The following is a 21,274-nucleotide window of genomic DNA, read 5'->3' on the forward strand; positions in this document are numbered from 1 at the left end:
GCGCTGCTCCAGGACTCCCGATTCGAAGCGGGCCAGGAATATGACGGGAGGTGCATTTTCGAAGGGTTTGCCTTGACTTATGTAGCTTGTGCTTTGGGGTGTGGCCGGGACAGGGGCTGGGGTCGGCGGGGGGTGCAGATCCAAGCCCTCCCTTCCCAGAAGGGTGGTTGGCAGCTGCTCTCTACAAGCGGAGGGGGCCTTGGGGGAGGAATCCAAGTAGCCGAAGGTGCTGCCCAGGAGGAGGTGCCCATGCACTCGGTCAGGCTCCCTCTTGCCACTGGAAAGGGGTGGATGGAGAGAGACGCCACGAATCCTTGACCCTGGCAAAGTGGACACCACTTCTGCCAGAGAACTTGAGGCAGCCACCATTCTAAGCTGACAGCCAGATTCCAGAGCCTCTGGTTGTTTCTTTCTCAGAATCCAGCCCAAGGAGGCCCCTGCCCAGATTCCCAGCTCGGAAGCACCTCCCACCTGCCCAGGGCACAGACCATTATCGGTCCCGCCTCATGATGGGGGCCACGGGGCCGGGGGGCCTGGACAGCCGAGGCTCCCCCTCGCCAGGCACAACGGGCGCCGGCCTTTCTCGGGACGACGGCACCAGACACAGCGTCACGTTCCCTGAGCCGCTGCCGGCTCTCCGCGCTCTCCAGCCAGTGGTGTACTCTGTCACCTGCGCCACGGGGCTAGCGGGCAACGCAGCCGTCATCTGCGTGACCCTGAGAGCGCCCAAGATGAAGACGGTGACCCACGCGTTCACTCTGAACCTGGCCATCGCCGACGGACTCTCCACACCGCTGCTGGCCGCCACCGTCGCCGAGCACGTGCTGCAGCGCCGGCCCCTTGGGGAGCTGCTCTGCAAGCCGGTGCTGGCCATCGACCACTGCAACACCTCCTCCAGCGTCTACTTCCTGGCCGCCGTGAGCATGGCCCACTACCTGGCGGTGCTGGCCGCGGTGCGGTCCCGCCACATGCCCCGGCACGCTGTCCGCAGGGCCCAGATCGCCAGCCTGTGCATCTGGCTGGGTGTCACTGTCGCAATGCCGCCCTTCCTCACCTTCCCCAGAGTCTGCAGCGAGGAGCTGCAGGTCGCACGCTGCGGGCTGAGCTTCCCACGGCCTGAGTGGGCCTGCTTCCAGGCGAGCCGCATCCACACGCGGGTGCCCCCACGTGCACCCTCTGTGTTCTCTACGCGGACCTGCTGCGGAGGCTGCAGGCCCTGCGGCTCCACTCCGGAGCCAAGGCTCTGGGCAATGCCAAGCGCAAGGTGAGTCTCCAGGTCCTGGCTGTGCTGGCCGTGGGCCTGCTCTGCTGGACGCCTTTCCGCCCGGTCTCAGTCGTGGCCCTGACCACAGACCTGCCCCAGACGCCTCTGGTCATCGCCTCCGATGTCGTCACCGGCCTCAGCTACGCCAGCTCCTGCCGCAACCCCTTCCTCTAGGCCTTCCTGGACCACAGCTTCCGGAAGAGCCTCTGCACCACGTTCCAGTGCCCGGGGACATGAGCTCCCCTCCCTCGCGGCCCACGCAGCCGTAGAAAAGCTCTGTTCCTTTAGAGCAACACCCCTCTTGTCCACATCCCATCACTATTTCCTCCAGGCAGAAAGAGAAAGACCCACGAAGGCTGGCCGCAGAGCCCACAGAGGCGGCCATGGACCCACCCCTGTCTCTGCCTCCTAGACAGCCCTTGGGTGGCCAGCTGCAGGGATTCAGGTCCTGGCCCCACCCGGCCTGCCGGCCCAGGCAGATGGTCCTGGCACAACAGACATCCTGGAGGGCACCTGGGGCAGCAAAGCCAGGTGTTGCTCTAAAAGCCAAAGGCGCACATCAAAGGAGGCCATGAAGCGCGCTCTCACAGCCCGAAACTCAGGTGACATTTCACCGGGAGGCCTGTGCCCGTGTCCCCTCCTGGTCCCCCCGGCAGGGCCCAGGCTCCCTTGTGCCCTTCCTGCCGATGCCTGTGGTCCCCCCCGCCACGTCCTGCCATAGGACCCAGGGCCCTTCTGCCAGGACCTCTGGACCCCCACCATCCAGAGGGGGCACCTGTCACTTAGGCTGGCACCTGGGCCCCTTCCTCCTTGAGGTGTGGCCTGGGGCTGAGACTCAGCCAGCAGGGGATCCACACTGAGCCTGGGGCCGGGGTGGGAACGCCAAGGGGCTGGCTGCTCAGAGACCGTTTCTGCCACTGCTGGGGGGTCAGAGGACAAGTCCCCGAAGACTGCTTTGGGGGGCCTCGGCCAGGCTCTGCACTCATGGCCCCATGGCTCCCAGGGGCTTCCAGGCCTGGAGCTCCAGCCGTGCCGTTCCGTAAGTCACCTGCCTGGCACCCAATAACCCTTCGAAGCTCAATGGGCCCCAGGTTGGTTTTAGTGCCTGGGACACGGCTCTAGCCAGTCTGTCCCGCTGGCAAGCAGGACACACCTTTCGCCACCCAGCGAGGTGGCCCCCAGGCTGCACGGCTGCCTCCCCGCCACCCAGTCACGTGGGAGAGCTCAGGCCCACACCCCGCTCCGCTTCCCTCTCAGCCTGAAACAACTCAGAGGCTACCTCTGTCCTGTTATCCTTCTGACCACATGGTATCAGTAAGCTGTTACTGTATAAAAAAATTCCCCCCAAATTAGCAGCTCAGAACAACATTTACTAGTTCATAACTCGTGTGGGTCAGGAACCTTCCAGCAGCTCTCAGCTGGCTCCAGCTCAGGGTCTCTCAAGACATTTCAGGCAGGACTTCAGCCAAGGCCCCAGTCACCTGAAGGCCGCACTGGGGCTGCAGGAGCTGCTCCCTCTCGTGGCCACCGGCAGGAGGCCTCGGTTCCTGGCCCTGCGGGCCGTCGTCCACAGGCTGCTGGGGCACCCTCCGGGGGTGGCAGCGAGCCCCCAGGGCAGCATCCGAGAGGAGAGACGGCCAGGCGGAAACCTCCACACCTTTAAGGCCTATCTGGGAAGCCATTCTGCTACTTTCTGTTCCTTAGAAGAGAGTCCTGCCCACACTCAGGGGCTGTGGCCACTTCCCAAACCGCCACCAGCACCCAGCCTCTGCCACGAACAACTAGCTGTTCCCGATCTGCTCTCTCACTGTGCTGCAGCCACACCTCTGCAAGCAGCAGCCGTGACTAACCCGTCAGCATTCATCCTCCGCCCCGCGAGCCCCTCGAGAGGAGAAGCTGCGGCCCCCACACCCCGGCGAAGACCCCAGCCGGGCCGAAGCGAGGCGTGAATGCGCGTGGCGCGAACGCGGAGCAGCGGGGGCGGGGCTGTGCCAGCCGGAAGCCCACGGGAACGCGGAGCCGAGCGAGGGTCTCCCACCCCGTCCCTAGCAGAACATCTCCCTAACCCAGGAGGTGCCAACCAAGCCTCCTCAACGGACCCCACGCTCTTTATTCCCTGGGCTGGCCCCCGCCCCCCACACAGCCCAGCGACGGACGGGAGCCAGCGTCTCGCACTGGGAACTCCACGGGGGGGACCGAGGAGGAGCAGGCGCAGCCGGGCAGTCCACATCCGATGGCAGGGAGGGTCTTCACGCAGGGCCCGCGAGACACCGAGGGTGGGGGTGCCATGGGCCAGCCAAGGCTGGAGGCAGACGAGAGCCCTCACCGGGATCCCGCCCGGGTGAGTTGTGGACCCCGGGGAAAATGCCGCCCCCTCCACCGTGATTCCAGGGATGGCCTGGGGAGCGGGGAGGGAGTGTCCCCATGTTCTGGGCTCCTGGTCCCGGGGAGAACCGGCCCTCTCCTTCCACTCCCCGAATCCCCTCGCCGTGGCCCGGACCCCGGCCCGGCACCAGCCGGCGCGGCCCCTGCGCGCAGTCTCCCGCGGGCCACAGCGCCCCTGGTGGGCCAAGTGCAGAGCGCCAGGTGAGCCGTCGGCCTCCCCGGTCCAGCCCATCCGCTGAGCCCTCCCCCACCCGGCCTTTCCCCACTACCCCGTGAGCAAGGTTCGGCGTCCCTTCTGCGCAGGCGGGGAAACCAAGGCTCAGAGAAGCCGGAAGACTTGACCGAGCTCAGCTGGTGGGGGTGGGGCGGGGAAAGGGGCAGGGGGCGGAGGTGGGGCTGCAGGCTGGAGGCCGGGTCGGGCCGGTGGGGCGTAGAGGTGGGGGCGGGGCGGGGCTGGAGGCAGGGGGCGGGGTCGGAGGTGGGAACCGAGGCGAGGTCTGGGTGCAGGTGGGGAGGACGAGCCAGCCGTGGTCCCGCTTCCGAGGTCCCACGGGCTGCTGGCCGGCCCCTCAGCCCTGCCCGGACGGGGACGAGAGCAGACGCCCGCTGTGGGGTCGGCCTGGTTGGCAGCCCGGAGCCCACCCTGAGCCGCCTCCTCCACCAGGACCTCACTGCCTCCTGAGTGCCCCCCATGCTAACCGCCGCTGACCGTCTTGCACAGGGCGTTCCCAAAGGGCCAGAAGCCCAGGAGGACAGCTGTGCCCTGGAAGGGCAGCGTCAGCAGCACCGAAGTGTCTGCCAGGGCCAAGTCAAAGATGTAAACGTTGGTAGCTGTCTTCATCTTGGTGTGTCTGCAGAGAGGGCGGCGAGGAAGAAGGCTTCATTTGGCCACCCTGGCAGACCTGGCAGCAAAGGACAAGGGGCCCTTCTTCTTGGCCATCACAGCGGGCACCCTAAACTTTCCCTTGATGCTAAGTTTTTGTGTTAACAGCAATTCGCTTGTCGTTAACACTTATAGAAACCCGGACACTGGCCCCTCTGCCTGTGCCCAAGCCCTGCGACCGAGCTGGCCCTGGATGCCCCCTGCGAAGGCCCCCTCTCTCTGACAGGGCTGTCTGCCCGACAGTCAGCCTGGGTAGGACCGGGCCCACGCAGGAGCCAGGAGGATATCAGAATCTCGGGGCTGCCAAAGGAAGCAGTTCTGTCCATCTGTCATCAAACTCCCTTGGATCTGCCCGAGGAACGAGAAAGGAGCTAGAGTGGGGGGAGCGGGGAGTGAAGAGAACCCGTAGCCCACCCGCTGGCTCCACAGGAACCTCTGGCTACAGGGGTGGGCAGTGCAGTGCTTGATTGTCTGGCGAGAAACTTTGTGCTGAAGCAAAGACAGGCCCTCGGCACGTCGTGAACTGGTCGCCCCTTTGCCAAAGTGGGAGCTTCCCGGGCGACAGTCTGCCAAGTACACAGCCAGGTGAAGAGCACAGAGCAGGCTGGAGGACGAATCAACTTACACCCCACATGCTAATCGCAGAGGATTTACCCCAACGGCCCCCCAAAGAGTCAGAAACACCTGTCGGCAAGCAGAACGCGCTGACCAGCGCGCAGGGGGTTATCCTGACCCTCCGTCAGGGCCCCTGGAGACGGTTCGGGGCTGGTTACGTGCAGGGGAAATCACACTGTCCACATGCCTAGATACATGGAGACACATGTTACACCGGCACAAATGCACATGTCTTTCAGCCTTGGCACAAAAATGATGCAGCCACGGTGGCCCTGGTCCTCAGAGCCTCCCGCTGCTGGCAGCATGGACAGAGCCCCGTCCTCCCCAAGAACGACCCCACAGGGCCAGGGGCCCCCAAAGCAGGAGAGGCCCGTCCAGAGTCAGCACCTCCTCCTCTTTCCAGGTGCCTCAGCTCACCCGGCCAGGTCTGCAGCTCAGCTGGCAGGTAGAGGCAGCTCTACCACTGCAGATGTTGCAGCAGCTCGTCTGCAGGGAGAACGCTTGCCAAGTCACCGAGCTGCAGCCTCCATCTGCAGACTGGGAGGGTACTTCTCTGGGTGGTCACGGCGGGCAGGGCCCCCACGGCTCAGATGGTCCTTGCGGCCTCCCTCAAGCAGGCCTGCCAGCCCCAGCTCTCCTTCCGACTCTGCGTACGAAGCCACCTGGAACTGGGAAGCTCAGGCTTCCCCCACAGATAACCGGAGGCTTGTAAATGAAGTAGGGCGTCAGTCACTGGGGGTGCAGGGCAGAACCTGTCCCAACTGGCATCCTTCCAAGGCCACCAGGACCCAAGCGGGACACAGGGTCCTGACAGCTGCACAGCCGCTGACCTCTGATGGAGTCTGAAAGGAGGGCTTTGAGGAACAGCCCGAGGGGGGCCCAGGCAACCCAGACAGAGCACCACAGAGCCCTCCCCACCCCACAGCTGAGACCAGGCACATGGGGCTGCTTCACAAACGACAGGGTGGCCTGCGGCGGTGCTCCTGGCCCCCTCGCAAACCTGAACGGCCCTGTCTGCGGCGCAACAGTTCATGTGTCCTGGAGGGAACGGGCCTGCTGAGAAGCCTTCTAAAGGAGTTCCACTCTCAGGGCCAGTCCTGCTGCCCAGGGGAGACACTGCAAGGCTCCATGCAGAAAGCACACAGCACGAGGGGCACGTGGGACTGTACAGCCGCTGTCACACTTTCAGCCGGGTGCCTACCCGGAGCGGGGGATGCAGCAGGGGAGAGGCCGGAACAGCCCGTGCAGCTTGGCAGTGCCGGGGTGGCTCTGGCGGGGCATGCTCACCGGTGAGTCCTTGCACCCCCCTCCCCGCCCTCCACTAGGAGGGCAGCTGCCTCGGGGGCAGCCCCAATGCTCTGACCTGTCCCATGATGTCACCAGACCCTCCAAGGCCACCGGGTGGCCCGTGGAGGCTGGGGACGCGCGGCTGCACGTCAGCCTAGAGAGCGGTGACCTGGGTGAGCTCCGTGTTGGGTGTGGATGGGCTCTGCGGGCTGACAGGCACCATGGGGAGGTCCACGCCTAGTCACGCCGGCCGTGGCACCAACTCAGAGGTCTTGCGAGCAAGAGCCACATCCTTGGCAATGCTGCGCACGCGGTCTGACACCTGCATCTCCCGGCGCAGGGTGGGCGCGCAGCAGAACTTGCGGAAGCAGGCCTTGAAGTTCTCGTCCAGGAAGGCGTAGAGGATGGGGTTGAGGCAGCTGTTGACGTAGCCGAGGGCCGTGCAGAACCGCAGGATGGCCACGGCGGTCTCGCTGCCCGGCTGGACGCCCAGCCCCTGGACCAGCACAAAGACCTGGACGGGCGTCCAGCAGCCCACGAACACGGCCACCACCACCAGCACCAGCCGCGTGATGCGCCGCAGGTTCCGGTCCTTCTCCCGGGAGCCTGAGAGCAGGCGGACGCCTCGCAGCCGCCGGATCATCAGGCTGTAGCAGACGGAGATGACGAGCACAGGGACGACGAAGGAGAAGAGGAAGACGCAGGCGGCGAACACGGGGCCCCAGTAGTCCTGGGGGGCGGGGATCTCCACCAGACACTCGATCTCTGTGGGCAGAGAAGCAGGGTCAGGGCCGGCGGGCCGGCGGGCAGGGAGAGAGCCACCCAGAGCCGGGGGGCGCGGCACTGGGGAGGGGGGTCCCCTGCACCGACCTTCATCCTCAACCTGTGCCGAGCCCATGATGGCAACAGGAACGCCGACGACAGAGGCCAGGGCCCAGATGGCCACGTTGACGGCCTGGGCCTTGCTGGATGTCCGGACATCAAGGGCGCGGATGGGGTGGCAGATGGCTACGTAGCGGTCCACACTCATGGCAGTCAGCGTGAAGGTGCTGGTGAACATGTTGTAATAGTCAATGGCGATGACCGTCTTGCACAGGGCGTTCCCAAAGGGCCAGAAGCCCAGGAGGACATCTGTGCCCTGGAAGGGCAGCGTTAGCAGCACCAAAGTGTCTGCCAGGGCCAAGTTAAAGATGTAAATGTTGGTAGCTGTCTTCATCTTGGTGTGTCTGCAGAGAGGACAGCGAGGAAGAAGGCTTCATTTGGCCACCCTGGCAGACCTGGCAGCCAAGGGCAAGGGGCCCTTCCTCTCGGCCATCACAGCGGGCACCCACTCTGCCCCTGCTAAAATGTAGGTTCATGGGCCCAGCCCAGTGCCATCGCATCGAGCCTGAAGGCAAGTATTTTAACAAATTCTTCAAGTACTTACAGCACACAAAAAATGGTTCACAGGCTAAAGACTTGTCCACCTTGGAAAAGATGGGGGGGGGGGCGGGGGAGCAGAGTGTCTGCCTGACCCTGCATGAGAGCAGAGACAGGGCTCACGAGACAAAGAACCTGTCCTCCTCCCTTTCAAGTCTCCCCCAAGACCCTTCATGGACCAAACTGTTGGCTCTTCCACCACCAGAGGTTTCCAGGGGCTCAGGAATCTGGAAGAGCACACCAAACCAGGCCTCACTGTTGCCTAGCAACCGAGACAGGAGCCGGTGACAGGGATGGGACAGATGCTAATGCGGTCTGACTGTATGCAAGAACCTGGCGTGGGTCTGGGGAGATTGTGGGTGCTTAATAACTATCTGCTAACTGAATTAAGACTTGTTATAGGGCTTCCCTGGTGGCGCAGTGGTTGAGAGTCCGCCTGCCCGATGCGGGGGACGCGGGTTCGTGCCCCGGTCCGGGAGGATCCCACGTGCTGCGGAGCGGGTGGGCCCGTGAGCCGTGGCCACTGAGCCTGCACGTCCGGAGCCTGTGCTCCGCAACGGGAGAGGCCACAACAGTGAGAGGCCCGTGTACCACAAAAAAAAAAAAAAAAAAAAAAAAATGGTGGTGCTGGTGGTGGTGATGGTGGTGGTGGTGCTGGTGATGGTAGTGGTGATGGTGGTGGTGGTGCTGGTGATGGTGGTGGTGGCAACCCCAGAGACGACAATGTTCCACGTCAATTAAGCTGCCATGAAGGAATCTGGGGTTTCGTTCTGCCTCTTTGAGAGAGATTAAGAATAAGCTCAAAGAGGCCTTAATCATGACCAAATAACAAGGACAGTGATGATGGGAGATGCCTGTGCCAAGTTCTTCGCTTGGATTTTAACTCATTGAAGATTCAGAAGCGCTATTTTGATGCCCCATCTGCACGGGACGACATTCAGGCTCAGAGGATCTAAATGGTCTTCCCAAGGCCACAGAGCTGGTAAAAGGAAAAGTGGGTCAAGAGAACTAGAAGAGCAGCCACAGACAGGAGGACAGATTTGCCAAAGACCCATTTGACAAAGGACTGCTGTCCAGAATGCATGAAGAACGCCTAACACTCAACAATAAGAACACAGACAGCCTGGTTAAAAATGGACCAAAGACCTTAACAGACCCTCAGCAAAGAAGATATACAGACAGCAAAGAAGCACATGAAAAGATGCTCCACCTACGTCATCAGAGAAATGCAAATTAAAACAACGAGGACTTCCCTGGTGGCGCAGTGGATAAGAATCCGCCTGCCAATGCGGGGGACACGGGTTCAAGCCCTGGTCCGGGAAGATCCCACATGCCGCGGAGCAACTAAGCCCGTGCGCCACAACTGCTGAGCCTGTGCCCTAGAGCCCATGCTCTGCAACAAGAGAAGCCACCGCAATGAGAAGCCCGCGCACCGCAACGAAGGGTAGCCCCCGCTCACCGCAACCAGAGAAAGCCCGTGCACAGCAACGAAGACCCAACGCAGCCACAAATAAAAATTTTTTTAAATAAAACTACAATGAGATACCACTACACACCTATTAGAAGGACCAACACTTGGAACCCTGACACCACTAAATGCTGGTGAGGGTGTCAAAAGGTACAGCCATTCGAAAGACAGTTTGGCAGTTTCTTACAAAACAGACTCTTACCGTAAGATCCAGCAATCACCCACCCTTTGATATTTACCCAAAGGAGTTGAAAATATATCCACATAAAAACCTGCACACGGATGTTTACAGCAGCTTTATTCATAGTTGCTGAAACTTGGAAGCAACCAAGATGTCCTCCAGTAGGTGGATGAATAAATAGACTGTGGCTCACCCAGAAAATGGAATATTATTCAGCAGTGAAAAGGAATTGAGCTACCAAGCCATGAAAAGACATGGAGGACCCTTACATGCATACTGCTAAGTGAAAGAAGCCAATGTGCAAAGGCTACAGACTGTATGATTCCAGAGTCTGGAAAAGCAAAACTATGAACCCAGTAAAAAGATCAGTGTTTGCCAGGGGTTGGGAGGCAGGAAAGGATGAGCCAGCAGAGCGTGGAGGATTTTTAGGGCAGTGAAACTCTTCGGTGTGATACGGTCACGGTGGATACGTGCCATTATATCTTTGCCCAAACCCACAGAAAATACACCACCAAGAGAGAACCCTAAGGTAAACTATGGATTGGGGGTGATTAGGATGTGTCAGCGTAGGTTTGTCAGTTGTGAAAATGTACTGTTCTGGTGGGGATGTTGATAATGGGGGAGATTATGCCTGGGGAGGGGAGGGCAGGGCAGGGACTCTATGGGAAACCGCCGTGCCTTCTCCTCAATTTTGCTGTGAACCTAAAACTGCTTTACAAACATTGTCTGTAAACAAAGAGCAGGGACCGGCACTAGGTGCTTCCGCCCACTGAGGCAGCGCTGCGGCTCAGAACACGTGCTTCTGCCTCTGAGCCCGGCGTGCTCACAGCAGCTCCCAGGCATCGCTCTCGGGGGGACGGCTCGTGGGCAAGACGACCTCCCCCGCGCACAGGAGAGACCCCACCAGGAGCACTCACAACCGGAAGGAGGAACAAGCCCACCCCCACCCACATTTCTCACCCATAGCACACCCTCCAGCCACGAAGGGGCACGTGAGTCCAGGACCCCGGGGCCAGCACGGGGGGAAGGGCGGCTGCTCCTCCCAGCCCCTCGTCGGAGCACACACGTGACACACACCAGCACGTACGGGTGAACAAGGGCATGCTTACACACACGCACACACACGCACACAGCCCGAAGGGCGTGTGCACAGGCACACATACATGTGCACACATGCCTAAGCACGCGTGCGTGTGCCCACGTGCACACACGTGTGTGTTCACACTCGTGCGTTCATGCCCACGCTCACAAACATATACCAACATGTACGTGCTCGCGTGTATTGTGTCCGCGCACACAGATGTCCGTACAAGGTGCGGTGCACACGCGTATACGCACACGCTCACATACGTGTACACATTCACACGGGTGCGCGCTCTCGTGTGTGTACACGCATTTACACGCTCACCTGCGTGCGTGCACACACGTGTGCGCGCGTGTCCACACACGCACACGCGCATGTCCCCACGCCGCCCCGTGCCATCCCCACACGCTGTTCCCACCCCGTCCCCACGCTCTCTCCCACGCTCTTCCCACGTGTCTCCCCACGCCGTCCCCTCACACTGTCTCGGCCATCCTTCCACAATGTCCCCACGCCATCCCCCATTACGTCCCCCCGGCAGCGTGGCTGCCATCCTTGACCCCACAACCGTGCCCATTCTGAGCGCCAGCAAATGCTGGAATCGGCCCAAACAACGGCGGCGAACGTGGAGCCCCGGAGCTGGGGAAGGGGCTTCACGAAGCCACCCCAGCGCCGGACCTGGACGACGCCGGCAAGAGCCGCCTTCCGGGGTCACCGCGGGGGCCGAAGGGTACTCACGTGGCAGCTTGGCTGGGAGCCCGGCCCACGGCTCAGGTGGAACGTCAGCTCTCAGGAGTCAGGGTGACGCTCCATCTGGGACACAGCTGCACCTCCTCGCACACCCGGACCGGAGCCTGCCTCTCCCTCTCCCCACAGTCAAGGGCCTCAGGACTGACCCCGCCCAGGGACAGGGGGACCAGGAATTGAAGAGGGGAACGGGAGACCCCCGCCTGCCGAGCCTGCCAGAGCAGGGGCGGCTCCATTCTCCTGGGCAGCCGCTCGGGACTCACCGGTGGGAAACGGGGCGGGGGGGGGGCGCGCCCAGCCTACCTGAGGATGACGTACATGACGAGACAGTTCCCCAGCAGCCCCCCGATGCACACGGCCAGGTAGAGCCCCACGATGGTGACCTTGAGCCCGAGCGGCAGGAAGGCGCCGTGGCTGGCATTAGGCAGCAGGTGCGGGGGCAGCAGGCTGTGGTTGGCGCTCAGGAGGGACAAGTTGCCCTGCAGGCGGCCGCCGTAGAGCACTTCCCAGAACGGGGCGGGGAAGAGAGACTCCATGCCCCGCCCCGCACACCAGGCCCCACGAACCTGGGGAGGCACAGGGACACGTGAGCGCAGCTCCCGGCCCCCACCCAGCCCCGGCCACAGACCCGGAGGCATGTGCGTGTGCACGCACGTACACACACACCGGGGCCCGTGGAGACACGCAAACGTGTATGCCAGGGACAGGGGCGCACGAACACAGGGGCACACGTGCACACACGCAGGGACACAGTCCCAGCTGGCCTGCGGACTCCCACATGGGATGCGCGGATGCGCTTACACAGCGGGATGTGTCCACCCACGGGGGCTCACAGACATGCAGCGCGCACGCGCACGTGCACACACACACGCCCTCGCACACACAGATGCCCGAAGCCACCCTCGTGCACACGCAGACACAAAAGGGACCAAGACACACCCAGAAACACCTGGAACACCGGACACAGGGCAGCCGAGCACAGGGCCTCCCCCTGTCCCTCCCCAGCCCCGCCCGAGAGCTGCGGCCACCACAGGTCACCTCCACGCCAGCCCCCGGCGGCTCAGCCTTACCTCGGTGACCTCCGCGGGAGCTGGGAGCCCGGAGACGCCAACCCTGGGCCGACGGCAGAGCAGGGCTGGGAGCGCCAGCCCGACTCGGCTCTGGGTCTGGACGGGACTGCGGCAGCCGCTCCTTCTCCTCAGACGCAGAGCAGACGCGGCAGCCTGGAACACGGAGCTGGGGGAGGGGAGGAGGCTGCAGCTCCAGAGGGGCGGGGCCGCGCAGGATGGAGGAGGGGGCCCCAGGCTGGATGGGGCCAGATGCGAGGACCAGGGCGCACCCTTAGAGACGAACAACAGAGAGAGGCTTGCACCCACAGAGCCCGGACAGACACAGGCTCGAACACGTGGACACCAGGAGGGCGGTGCGCATGAGAACGCAGACACGTGGACGCGCGCGCGCGCACACACACACACGGACACACACACGGACACACACACGGACACACAGGGACTCAGGGAGAGACACATGGAGACACAGGGACAAACACACAAGAACAGACACAAAGGACATGCAGAAACACACAAAGACACGGAACGGAGACTCGGAGAGACACACACAAGACAGAGACAGACGGGAAGCCGCATCTCACACAGAAGCAGGGCCTTGGGCGGATGCAGACCTGCCCCAGCCGGAGTTCCACGCCCAGAACAGCGCCCCTCAGCTGGGATCCCAGGGCAGCTGAGCCACAGGGGGCTGCCGGCTGGGTGGCTGGGCCCCTGCCCGGCCAGCCCTGATCAGGTCAGAGCCTCATCAACAAGCAGGATGTCTGGACTGTCCAGCGTGCCCCACGTGCCTCCTGGGTGCCAACCCCATCACAGGCACGCGCTTGTCCATCCCCACTACCCCTAACCGCGGGCCTCAGCATCACCTCCGTGCCAACAAGAGCAGTAAGCCTCAGCACCTCAGCAGTGTGAAGCCACCTGTCAAAGTGGCAGAGACAGGGTCCAAAGCCAGGTCTGTCTGCCACCTGAAGACCCACCAAGGGCGCCTCTGCCTCAGCTGGGTCCCTGAACATCATCTGAACGTCATTCCCTCACAGCCTGGGCCCCCAGCACCCACACAGCAGACCATGGAGCTGCCTCCTTCCCATCCCTGGGGTCACATGCCTTGTGGGTGACCCTGGAGTTGAATTGCCAGCCTCACCCAGTCAAGGGGTCGTTCTTCCTGCCCGGGCTCTGCCCACACAGCCCAGACCCTGCTTGGAGCATCTGTCTCCACGGATGGGGACCTGGTTGCTAGGCAACTGGCAGCAGCGTCGCTAGGATACCTGGCGAATCAGGAGAGGACAGAGCAGGCAAATACCCTAGGGCTCAGCATCCCAGCCTGTCCCCCAGGACTTATCTCTGCATCTTCACTGCAGTCGACCCAGGGACACGTGTGGAGACATGGGGCACGTCCACAGAGGCACTCAGGACACAAAGACTCACAAACACACACACAAAGATGCCCCAATCGGCACACAGGTAAACAAACAGACATGGGTACATGCTCAGAGGACGCACAGACACTCGAAGGGACCCACAGACACATGGGCCACACCCACGCAAAGCCACACTAGGGTGCACGTGAGGCACAGGTAGATGGGAGAAGAGGCAGATCAAAGGCTCAGACGCCCAGGGGACACACGTGCACCACATTCTCCAGGCAAAGCTCGAAGCCCATCCCATTGACCCCTTGGGAGCCCTGCAGGGCAGGAACCCCAGGGGCTCACTCTCCTGCAGCCTCCCCGACCTGGGCTCCCCGTGGTCTGAGCAGCCAACCTCAGCCCCTCCCCCCTCCCGCCCCCACTGCCTGGGCCCACCTGCCCGCCAGTTTACGAAGCTGCGTTTCCTAGTGGCCTTCAGCCTGGGGAAAGGGCAGGGCTAGGAGGCTGCCTTGAGGCTGGGTGTGAGTCCCCGTCTGGACAGACCTCCCATGAGGGCACATCGGGCACGCCTGGGCCCACCTGCCCGCACGGGCAGTCTCAGCTGAAGGACAGGACGGTGTGGGGGCCAGGCCAGGCTGCTGACGACACTCCCTGGGGATGGTAGCCCCCAGCCCTGGACCCTACCGGGTTCCCACAAAGGGGGCCTGGCCCAGGAAATGGCCCAGCCTCTCTCGACCCCTGTACGGCCAGGATAAGACACGGAACGTATGTGTCACACGTGGGGCAGCAGGGAACACGTGTGAGCATCTGTATCAAAGCAAGACAACCTCAAACATGCACATCATATGCAGGCAAAACAAAACATGCAAGGGTACCGGCGACAGCCCAAGACACGCAGCTTACGTGAATGACAGCACAGAACACGGGTCCGCAACATATCAAGTGACAGCCTGACCAGGGCTACACTTGGAGGTCACAGACATTCCGGGCAGGACCCAGGTCCCAGGGTGCCGGTGACAGCCACAAACTGGCGTGAACGCACCTCACTCTTGCACCCAGTGACCCAGGGCGCATCAACGCCAGATGGCACACTGTCTGCTGCCCCTCGGTCCGCATATGCTTTGCCAGCCCCCCACGCCCCAGAGCAGGGCACGGGAATCAAAGCACAGTCACCAGCAGCCACACCCAGAACAGCCATCCCCAGGGAATTCAGTCACCAGGCCAGTTGTGCTGTTAAAAAGTAAAAGGAGTGGGGCTTCCCTGGTGGCGCAGTGGTTAAGAATCCACCTGCCAGTGCAGGGGACACGGGTTCAAGCCCCGGTCCGGGAAGAGCTCACATGCCACAGAGCAACTAAGCCCGTGCGCCACAAGTACTGAGCCTGCGCTCTAGAGCCCGCGAGCCACGACTGCTGAGCCCGCCTGCCTAGAGCCCGTGCTCTGCAACAAGAGGAGCCACCGCAATGAGAAGCCCCCACACCGCAACGAAGAGTAGCCCCCGCTCGCCTCAACTAGAGAAAAGCCTGCGTGCAAAGAAAAGTAAAAAGATTTTCATAATTCTGGGCTTCTTCATAAAATATTACTTTTTCCTTGTGATTTTAACTTTCTAATATTTACATACAGTGACAGAGAATTGTAGACTTGCAATATAATGTTAAATTTTGCGGTCGTCTAATAATACTTATTAATATCATTTTGAAGTTTTATTTTCAGGCCTCGGCATTGATCAGCACGCCCTTACATCTCAGCATTTCCATCAGCCCTTGAAAAACACGTGAATGCTGGACCCAGAAACAGGTGAGAGACATGGCCTGGGGCCTCACAGTGGCTGGGCCCCAGACACACGGAGCACCTCCTCTCCCAGGGGAGCTGCAGGGGGTGGAGAAGCAGGAAGAAGCTCCGCTCAGGAATGTGAACTATGCCAACACCGGGCCCTCTGGGAATGAGGGAGGAGAGGGTGTCAAAGGTTTTCAATCCTACAAAAAACAGAGGGAAAGTTACGAGTCCCTTCCTGCAGGACAGCGCGCCCATTCTTCCCCTACCCCCATAGCTCCTGCTCCCGGGAGCCACTTCCCCCCTGCATCCTCCTGGCCAGGGCGCTGGGAAGCTGAGAGGAGGGCCCAGACTCCTGTCTCCGAGAACTCACTCCTGTGAGAGCGCAGAGAGGGCCGGAGGTGGCACTGGCCTGGGCTGCGTGTATCCGGGAGGACTGCTTGAAGGAGGTAGGTCAGCCTGCCCAAGCCCTCACGGCTTCTTCTGGAGCCCAGAGACCTTTGCCTTCCAAAGCCCCTCGGTGATGCTGAATCCCAAGAACCAGGCCTCACCCTAAAGGCACAAGCCGGGGAAGGGGACGCATCCAGGGAACAGCTCCTGCAAAGGCTTGGGGGCTCGAAGGATGGACAGTTCCATACAGCTTTGGGAAGTGGGGGATGGCATGCCGGCCAGCTCCGGAGATATGGGCCCACAAGAGGGAGGGGATATGGGGATATATGTATGCGTATGGCTGACTCACTTTGCTGTACGACAGAAACTAACACAGCATTGTGAAGCAATTATACTCTCATAAAGATGTATTAGGGGCTTCCCTGGTGGCGCAGTGGTTGAAAGTCCGCCTGCCGATGCAGGGGACGCGGGTTCGTGCCCCGGCCCGGGAACATCCCACATGCCGTGGAGCGGCTGGGCCTGTGAGCCGTGGCCGCTGAGCCTGTGCTCCGCAATGGGAGAGGCCACAACAGTGAGAGGCCCGCGTACCGCAAAAAAAAAAAAAAAAAAAAAAGATGTATTAAAAAAAAAAAAAAAAAGCTCACCCCTCACTGGGAGGCCAGAGCAAGCTTCCCAAAATAATGGGAACAGTCAACAACCTCCTTCAGAAAGGCCCGAACCTCAGCTGAGACCCCACCCCCAAAGCCAGGACAGTCTCTCCCCTCAGGGACTCAGGTTGCGAACTCCCAAAACGGCACCATCCATGGGCCTCAGTGCCCACCTTGGCACATCCATGAATGAAGGGGAGAGGCATGTTTACACTGTGGGAACCACCGATACGTTAACAAATTCCGGACTTAATGCACTAATTTTGGCCTAACATCAACTGTGGAATGAGTACATGAAACCAGAATAATCTGATGAGTGCACGAGCAAATTAAAGAATTAATCAATTAAGTGAATCAGTTATAAAATATTATGAAATTAACAAATGCACAAATAAATTACAGAAATCTAGGGCCCAGGACCCAGAAATCGAAACCCGAGTCTGGGGACTTCCCTGGCGGTTCGGCGGTAAAGAATCCGCCTTCCGATGCAGGGAACGCGGTTCGTCCCCTGGTCGGGGAACTCAGATCCCACATGCCGCGGGGCGCCTAAGCCCGCGCACCACAACTACTGAGCTCACGCGCCTCAAGGAGAGAGAGAAAACGCGCACACCATCACTAGAGAGAAGCCCGCGTGCCGCAACGGAGAGCCCACACGCCGCAACTAAGACCCAACACAGCCTCCCCAAAAAAGAAAGAAAGGACTTGCCTGGTGGCGGAGTGGTTAAGAATCCACCTGCCGATGCAGGGAACACGGGTTCGAACCCTGGTCCAGGAAGATCCCACATGCCGCGGAGCAACTAAGCCCGTGCTCCACAACTACTGAGCCTGCACTCTAGAGCCCTCGAGCCGCAACTACTGAAGCCCGCGCGCCTAGAGACCCTGCTCCACAACAAGAAAAGCCACCGCAATGAGAAGCCCGCGCACCGCAACGAAGAGTAGCCCCCAGCCCTCCACAACTAGAGAAAGCCTGTGCACAGCAACAAAGACCTAATGCAGCCAAAAATAAATAAATGAATAAACTTATTTGAAAAAAAGAAAGAAAATAAATAAATATTTTTTTAAAAAAACAAAACAATGGTCTAAAAAAAGAAAACCGACTCTTGTTCTCACACCACCACTGGGACCCCCAGACTTGCCCTGGAAGAGGTGAAGAGTCCTGAGTTCTGCTGTGGGAGGCCTCGTGGTCCATGAAGAAGGGGAAGGGGCTCAACCACGAAGGTCTCCTCAGATCTGCGCCCCCTGACCCCAAAACTAGCCAGCAAAGACCTCTCCAGCCGGGAAGCTGGGCCCACAGCCCGCAGAAGAGTGCATTTGGGGCTCTTCAGAAAAGAAAGAGAGCGCCCCCGGGCTGTTAAAACTGGAGGTCATCTCCCGCCTGGTCCTCGACGGCCTGGAGGTCCCGGGGCGGGGCATCTGGCCGGGGACCTCCGCGCTCTCGCACCGCGGTTCTGACCACGCACCTCCCCGAGGGCTCGTCCCGCCCCCGTTGGCTTGGGGGAGGGGCGGGCCTCCTCGTTGCCGAGCAACCGCGTCAACAAGTCCCAGAGAGTCTGGGCTGAGTTGGAGGCCCAGAACCGAGAAGGCGGAAAGTATGGCGTGTGGAAATGAGAGGCAAGGGCCGGGCACTCGACCGCCGCCGCTAGGGACGGGGCGGGGGAGGGAGCGGACGCCAGCCTCTGTCCCAGTGTGGGCCAGGACGCGGCCCAGGATCTGGGGTCCGGGGTCTGGGGTGCTGTGGGCTGGGCCGGGCGAGGAAAGGAGCCCTGCAGGGCTGCACCGGGACTTCCGAGGTGTTTCCCTCTCCCACCTCGTGGGCCCTTCCCCCTCTACCACCTTTTCCCTGGGCTCCTCTCTCCCTTACTCCATCTAGACCCAGCGGGGGACAGGCTGGGGGGATCGCGTCTCCCCTGCAGCAAGCCAGCTGTCCATTCGACTCTGAGACTCCGCCGCACACAAGTGAGACCTCCCACAGACACACACACATCTCCCAGAAAAGCATGAGTCCTCTGCCCAAGATATAAGGAAGGCCCACCCGCTCCATCTCCAGCCCCTAACACTAAGACAGATGGGTCTGAGGCCTACGCAGACATGGGGGACTGAACACACAGCGAGGGTCCTGGCATGGGAGCAAGTGTCCTCCTAGCCTCACCCAGAGCAGTCTCAAGCTGTCTCCACCCCTGGGTAGTGGCTCAGGTCAACTCAGGGGTCTCAGCATTTTCCCAGTGGCGAGAGAAACAGCCCGTGGGCAGGAAAGGAGTGGATCAGAAAGTTCGTGAGTAAGGAGGCTGAGCTGACCGGGACGTGTGCGAGGTGGCGGCAAACGTGCGGAGGTCAGAGGTGCGGGCCCTAAGGCGGGCTGCGCGGGGTCCAGGGCGGCCGGAGCTGGTAACCCACGGCGGGGCCAGGTCAGACGGAAGGAGCGGGCGCCCATGGAACATCGTCTTCCCTTGGCAGGGCCCGAGGATGCAGCCAGAGCCGGCGAAGCGGACCGCGCGCAGGGTCCCGCGGGAGCGAGCGGGCAAGGGCGCGCAGGGCGCAGGGGCCCGCGTGGGGTGTACCAAGGCGGAGCCCCCGACGCCGGGCTGGGCCCTCACGCTGGAGGGGCTGGCGGCCATGCGGCCCGCGCAGCGCCGCAGCCACTTGCTCTTCGGCGACCTGCCGGAGGACGTGGGCGCGGCCGCTTCCGTCTTCCCGAGCGAGTCTGCGGAGCTGGGGTACCGCATGCCGGACCCGCGCGCGTGGACGCTGCCGCTCGAGCCGCCTGCGCAGCGCCAGGACCGGGTCCTCGGCGTCCTCAAGGCCGCCGAGGCCCGCGGCCGAGTCCGCGCTCTCCGACTGCGCTACGCCCGCCTGCGGGTGAGGCAGGGGCGGGGCCGGGGCGAGGCCGGGGCGGGGGGACCACCCGGTCCGGGGCTCTGAGGGCGAGGCGGGGCCGCCCGTCGGTAAGGCTCCGCAACGCCCCCGCGCCCTGACCCCGGCACCCGCAGGCGGAGGAGATCTCGCTCCTCATCCTGCGGCAGAAGTCCGCGCGCGCCGCCCTCCGGCTGGAGCTGTTCCTGCCGCCGCAGCTGAAGCCCACGCGGATCCCAGACCCCCTAGACCGTCAAGAGGTGCCTGCGAGCCCGGGAAGGGCCGGGGAGCGGGGGAGGGGGGGAGCCCGCCCTCCGCCCCGCACACCCGGCCCCAGTGCCTCCTCCCCCGCAGCGGAGACGCGTGGAAACCATTCTGGAGGAGAAAGTCGACGGCAGCCTCTTCCCGCGTTGATGGAGACCCCACCCTCCTACATAAAGTTCTCACTTTCCAAGCGCCCCCTGCTCTCTAGGCTTCCTTCCTCTAGGTACCCTGGGAGAGAAGGGGGAAGGATGGGTGCTGCGTCTCCCACATCCGATGTCACAGACATTGGGGTACTCAGAGTGCAGCTCCTCCAACAAAGTGGAAAGCTACAAGCTGGCTGACATCAGACTCACAGGGGGCAGGGACGCCCCGAATCCCCCAAATCCCACGCTGCCCCCATCTGGCAATCTGGTGCCCTGTGAGTCCGTGGGAGCCCCCAGCCTGGGTGTGATGGGAGGAGGAGCCTGGGTCACCAACAGCCACACCCCCAGAGGTAAGGGCAGCCTCAGGGAGAAAAACGGTACCCAAGTAGGACCCCAGACTGCAGGTTATTCCATCAGAGGGTCAGCGAGGAAGGTGACATTCTGGACAGGAGAGTGACTGCACAAGCCAAAGCTGGCCTTTGGACAGTTAGCCATGCCTGGGAGGTCCTCAAGAGGACCAGGAGACCGGGGAAGGGGAGACCCCTTCAGGCAGACATCACCCTCGGGTTTTCCTTTCCGTCCTCCTCTGCCCCTCTGATCCCCCTTACTGGACCCCCCCCCACACACACACACACACACATGTACATACACATACACACACAGGACAAGAAGGACACCGCCCCTGTTCCATTCTGACAAACCCACATCCTGCAAACCCTCTGGATTCTGAAGAACCTCCCAAGTTTCTGGACAGATCTTCCCTTCGAGAACTTACTCTCCTGCCCGACACAGGCTCTCTGCAGAGACTGAGATTTCCCTTAGCCGGCTCTCCCTTTCCTCCCTCCCAGCAGTCCAGCAGGCTACAGAGGTGGGGGCCTCAGACAAGGCCCTCCCCTGCCAGGAGGCTCTGGCAGAGTTGCCAGCCTGCAGCAGAGAACCGGTCCTGGAGGGGCAGAGGTCAGAGCTGGGGTCCAGCAAGGAATCCTGTTCTGTGGCCGCCAACGCCCTCCCTGACGCAGCTCAGAATGGGGCCGTGAGCCCCCTGTGTCCTCAGCAAGCCCTTCCCCCTCACAGGACCCTTCGCCTGTTCTGGGTTGTTGCACCCTTAGCGTTGATGCAAGCCCAGAACTGTGTGTGGAGCTGGAGACTGGACGCTCCATGAGGGAGGAGGGAGCTCTCTATGGTGGTGGGGGGCGGGGGGCGGTTCAGGCAGGTAGGGGAAACAAGGAACAGGGGAAGAGAAGGTGGCTTGGGCGAGGGGCAGAGAGAGAGGGAAGGGGGGCATCAGGCAAGCACTTGAGGACAGAGGACGAGAGAGGCACCCACCGCCCTGAGGAGGCCAGCAAGAGGGCGGCCTCGGGCTTCCCTGGTGGCGCGGTGGTTGAGAGTCCGCCTGCCGATGCAGGGGACGCGGGTTCGTGCCCTGGTCCGGGAGGATCCCACGTGCCGCGG

The 21,274-nt window shown here is 61.8% G+C and overlaps 3 protein-coding genes across 15 annotated transcripts; 2 read left to right on the forward strand and 1 right to left on the reverse strand.

Annotated features, from left to right (window-relative positions):
* Window positions 1-506: 506 nt before the first annotated feature.
* On the forward strand, window positions 507-1,501 carry NPBWR2 (neuropeptides B and W receptor 2). The gene is given in 2 exon segments (XM_059037501.1): window positions 507-1,158; window positions 1,161-1,501. Coding segments are annotated over 2 exon segments (993 nt in total).
* Window positions 1,502-5,339: 3,838 nt separating this feature from the next.
* On the reverse strand, window positions 5,340-19,548 carry OPRL1 (opioid related nociceptin receptor 1). 13 transcript variants are annotated; one of them, XM_067013483.1, is made up of 5 exons: window positions 18,715-19,548; window positions 12,401-12,670; window positions 11,634-11,896; window positions 7,305-7,660; window positions 5,340-7,199 (listed from the first exon to the last, which is right to left on the reverse strand). In XM_067013483.1, the coding sequence occupies exons 3-5, from the start codon at window positions 11,864-11,866 to the stop codon at window positions 6,676-6,678; spliced, it is 1,113 nt and encodes a 370-aa protein (XP_066869584.1). In that variant the 5' UTR covers window positions 11,867-11,896; window positions 12,401-12,670; window positions 18,715-19,548; the 3' UTR covers window positions 5,340-6,675. The 13 variants fall into 13 exon arrangements, with proteins under 13 accessions (XP_066869584.1, XP_066869582.1, XP_066869585.1 ...); XM_067013481.1 differs by lacking the exon at window positions 18,715-19,548 and adding an exon at window positions 13,536-13,677 and having other exon boundaries at window positions 12,401-12,566; XM_067013484.1 differs by lacking the exon at window positions 18,715-19,548 and adding an exon at window positions 13,536-13,621.
* LKAAEAR1 (LKAAEAR motif containing 1) lies at window positions 18,484-19,829 on the forward strand. The gene is made up of 4 exons (XM_059037504.2): window positions 18,484-18,902; window positions 19,020-19,421; window positions 19,553-19,675; window positions 19,770-19,829. The coding sequence occupies exons 2-4, from the start codon at window positions 19,029-19,031 to the stop codon at window positions 19,827-19,829; spliced, it is 576 nt and encodes a 191-aa protein (XP_058893487.1). The 5' UTR covers window positions 18,484-18,902; window positions 19,020-19,028.
* The last annotated feature ends 1,445 nt before the right edge of the window (window positions 19,830-21,274 follow it).

Source organism: Kogia breviceps, chromosome 14 (genome assembly GCF_026419965.1).
Source record: "Kogia breviceps isolate mKogBre1 chromosome 14, mKogBre1 haplotype 1, whole genome shotgun sequence".
Classification (NCBI taxonomy): Eukaryota; Metazoa; Chordata; class Mammalia; order Artiodactyla; family Physeteridae; genus Kogia; species Kogia breviceps.

Bases quoted from the DNA above. Each gene is read 5' to 3' on its own strand.
- OPRL1 (XM_067013478.1), bottom strand. From the start codon at position 12,976: ATGCGGCTTCCCGTCTGTCTCTGTCTTGTGTGTGTCTCTCCGAGTCTC. The intron at 11,897-12,400 runs GTAAGGCTGAGC...GTGCCTCCCCAG, and splicing joins CTCCCGCGGAGGTCACCGAG to GTTCGTGGGGCCTGGTGTGC. The intron at 7,661-11,633 runs GTAGGCTGGGCG...TCCTCTCTGCAG, and splicing joins GTCATGTACGTCATCCTCAG to ACACACCAAGATGAAGACAG.
- LKAAEAR1 (XM_059037504.2), top strand. From the start codon at position 19,029: ATGCAGCCAGAGCCGGCGAAGCGGACCGCGCGCAGGGTCCCGCGGGAG. The intron at 19,422-19,552 runs GTGAGGCAGGGG...CGGCACCCGCAG, and splicing joins TGCGCTACGCCCGCCTGCGG to GCGGAGGAGATCTCGCTCCT. The intron at 19,676-19,769 runs GTGCCTGCGAGC...CCTCCCCCGCAG, and splicing joins ACCCCCTAGACCGTCAAGAG to CGGAGACGCGTGGAAACCAT.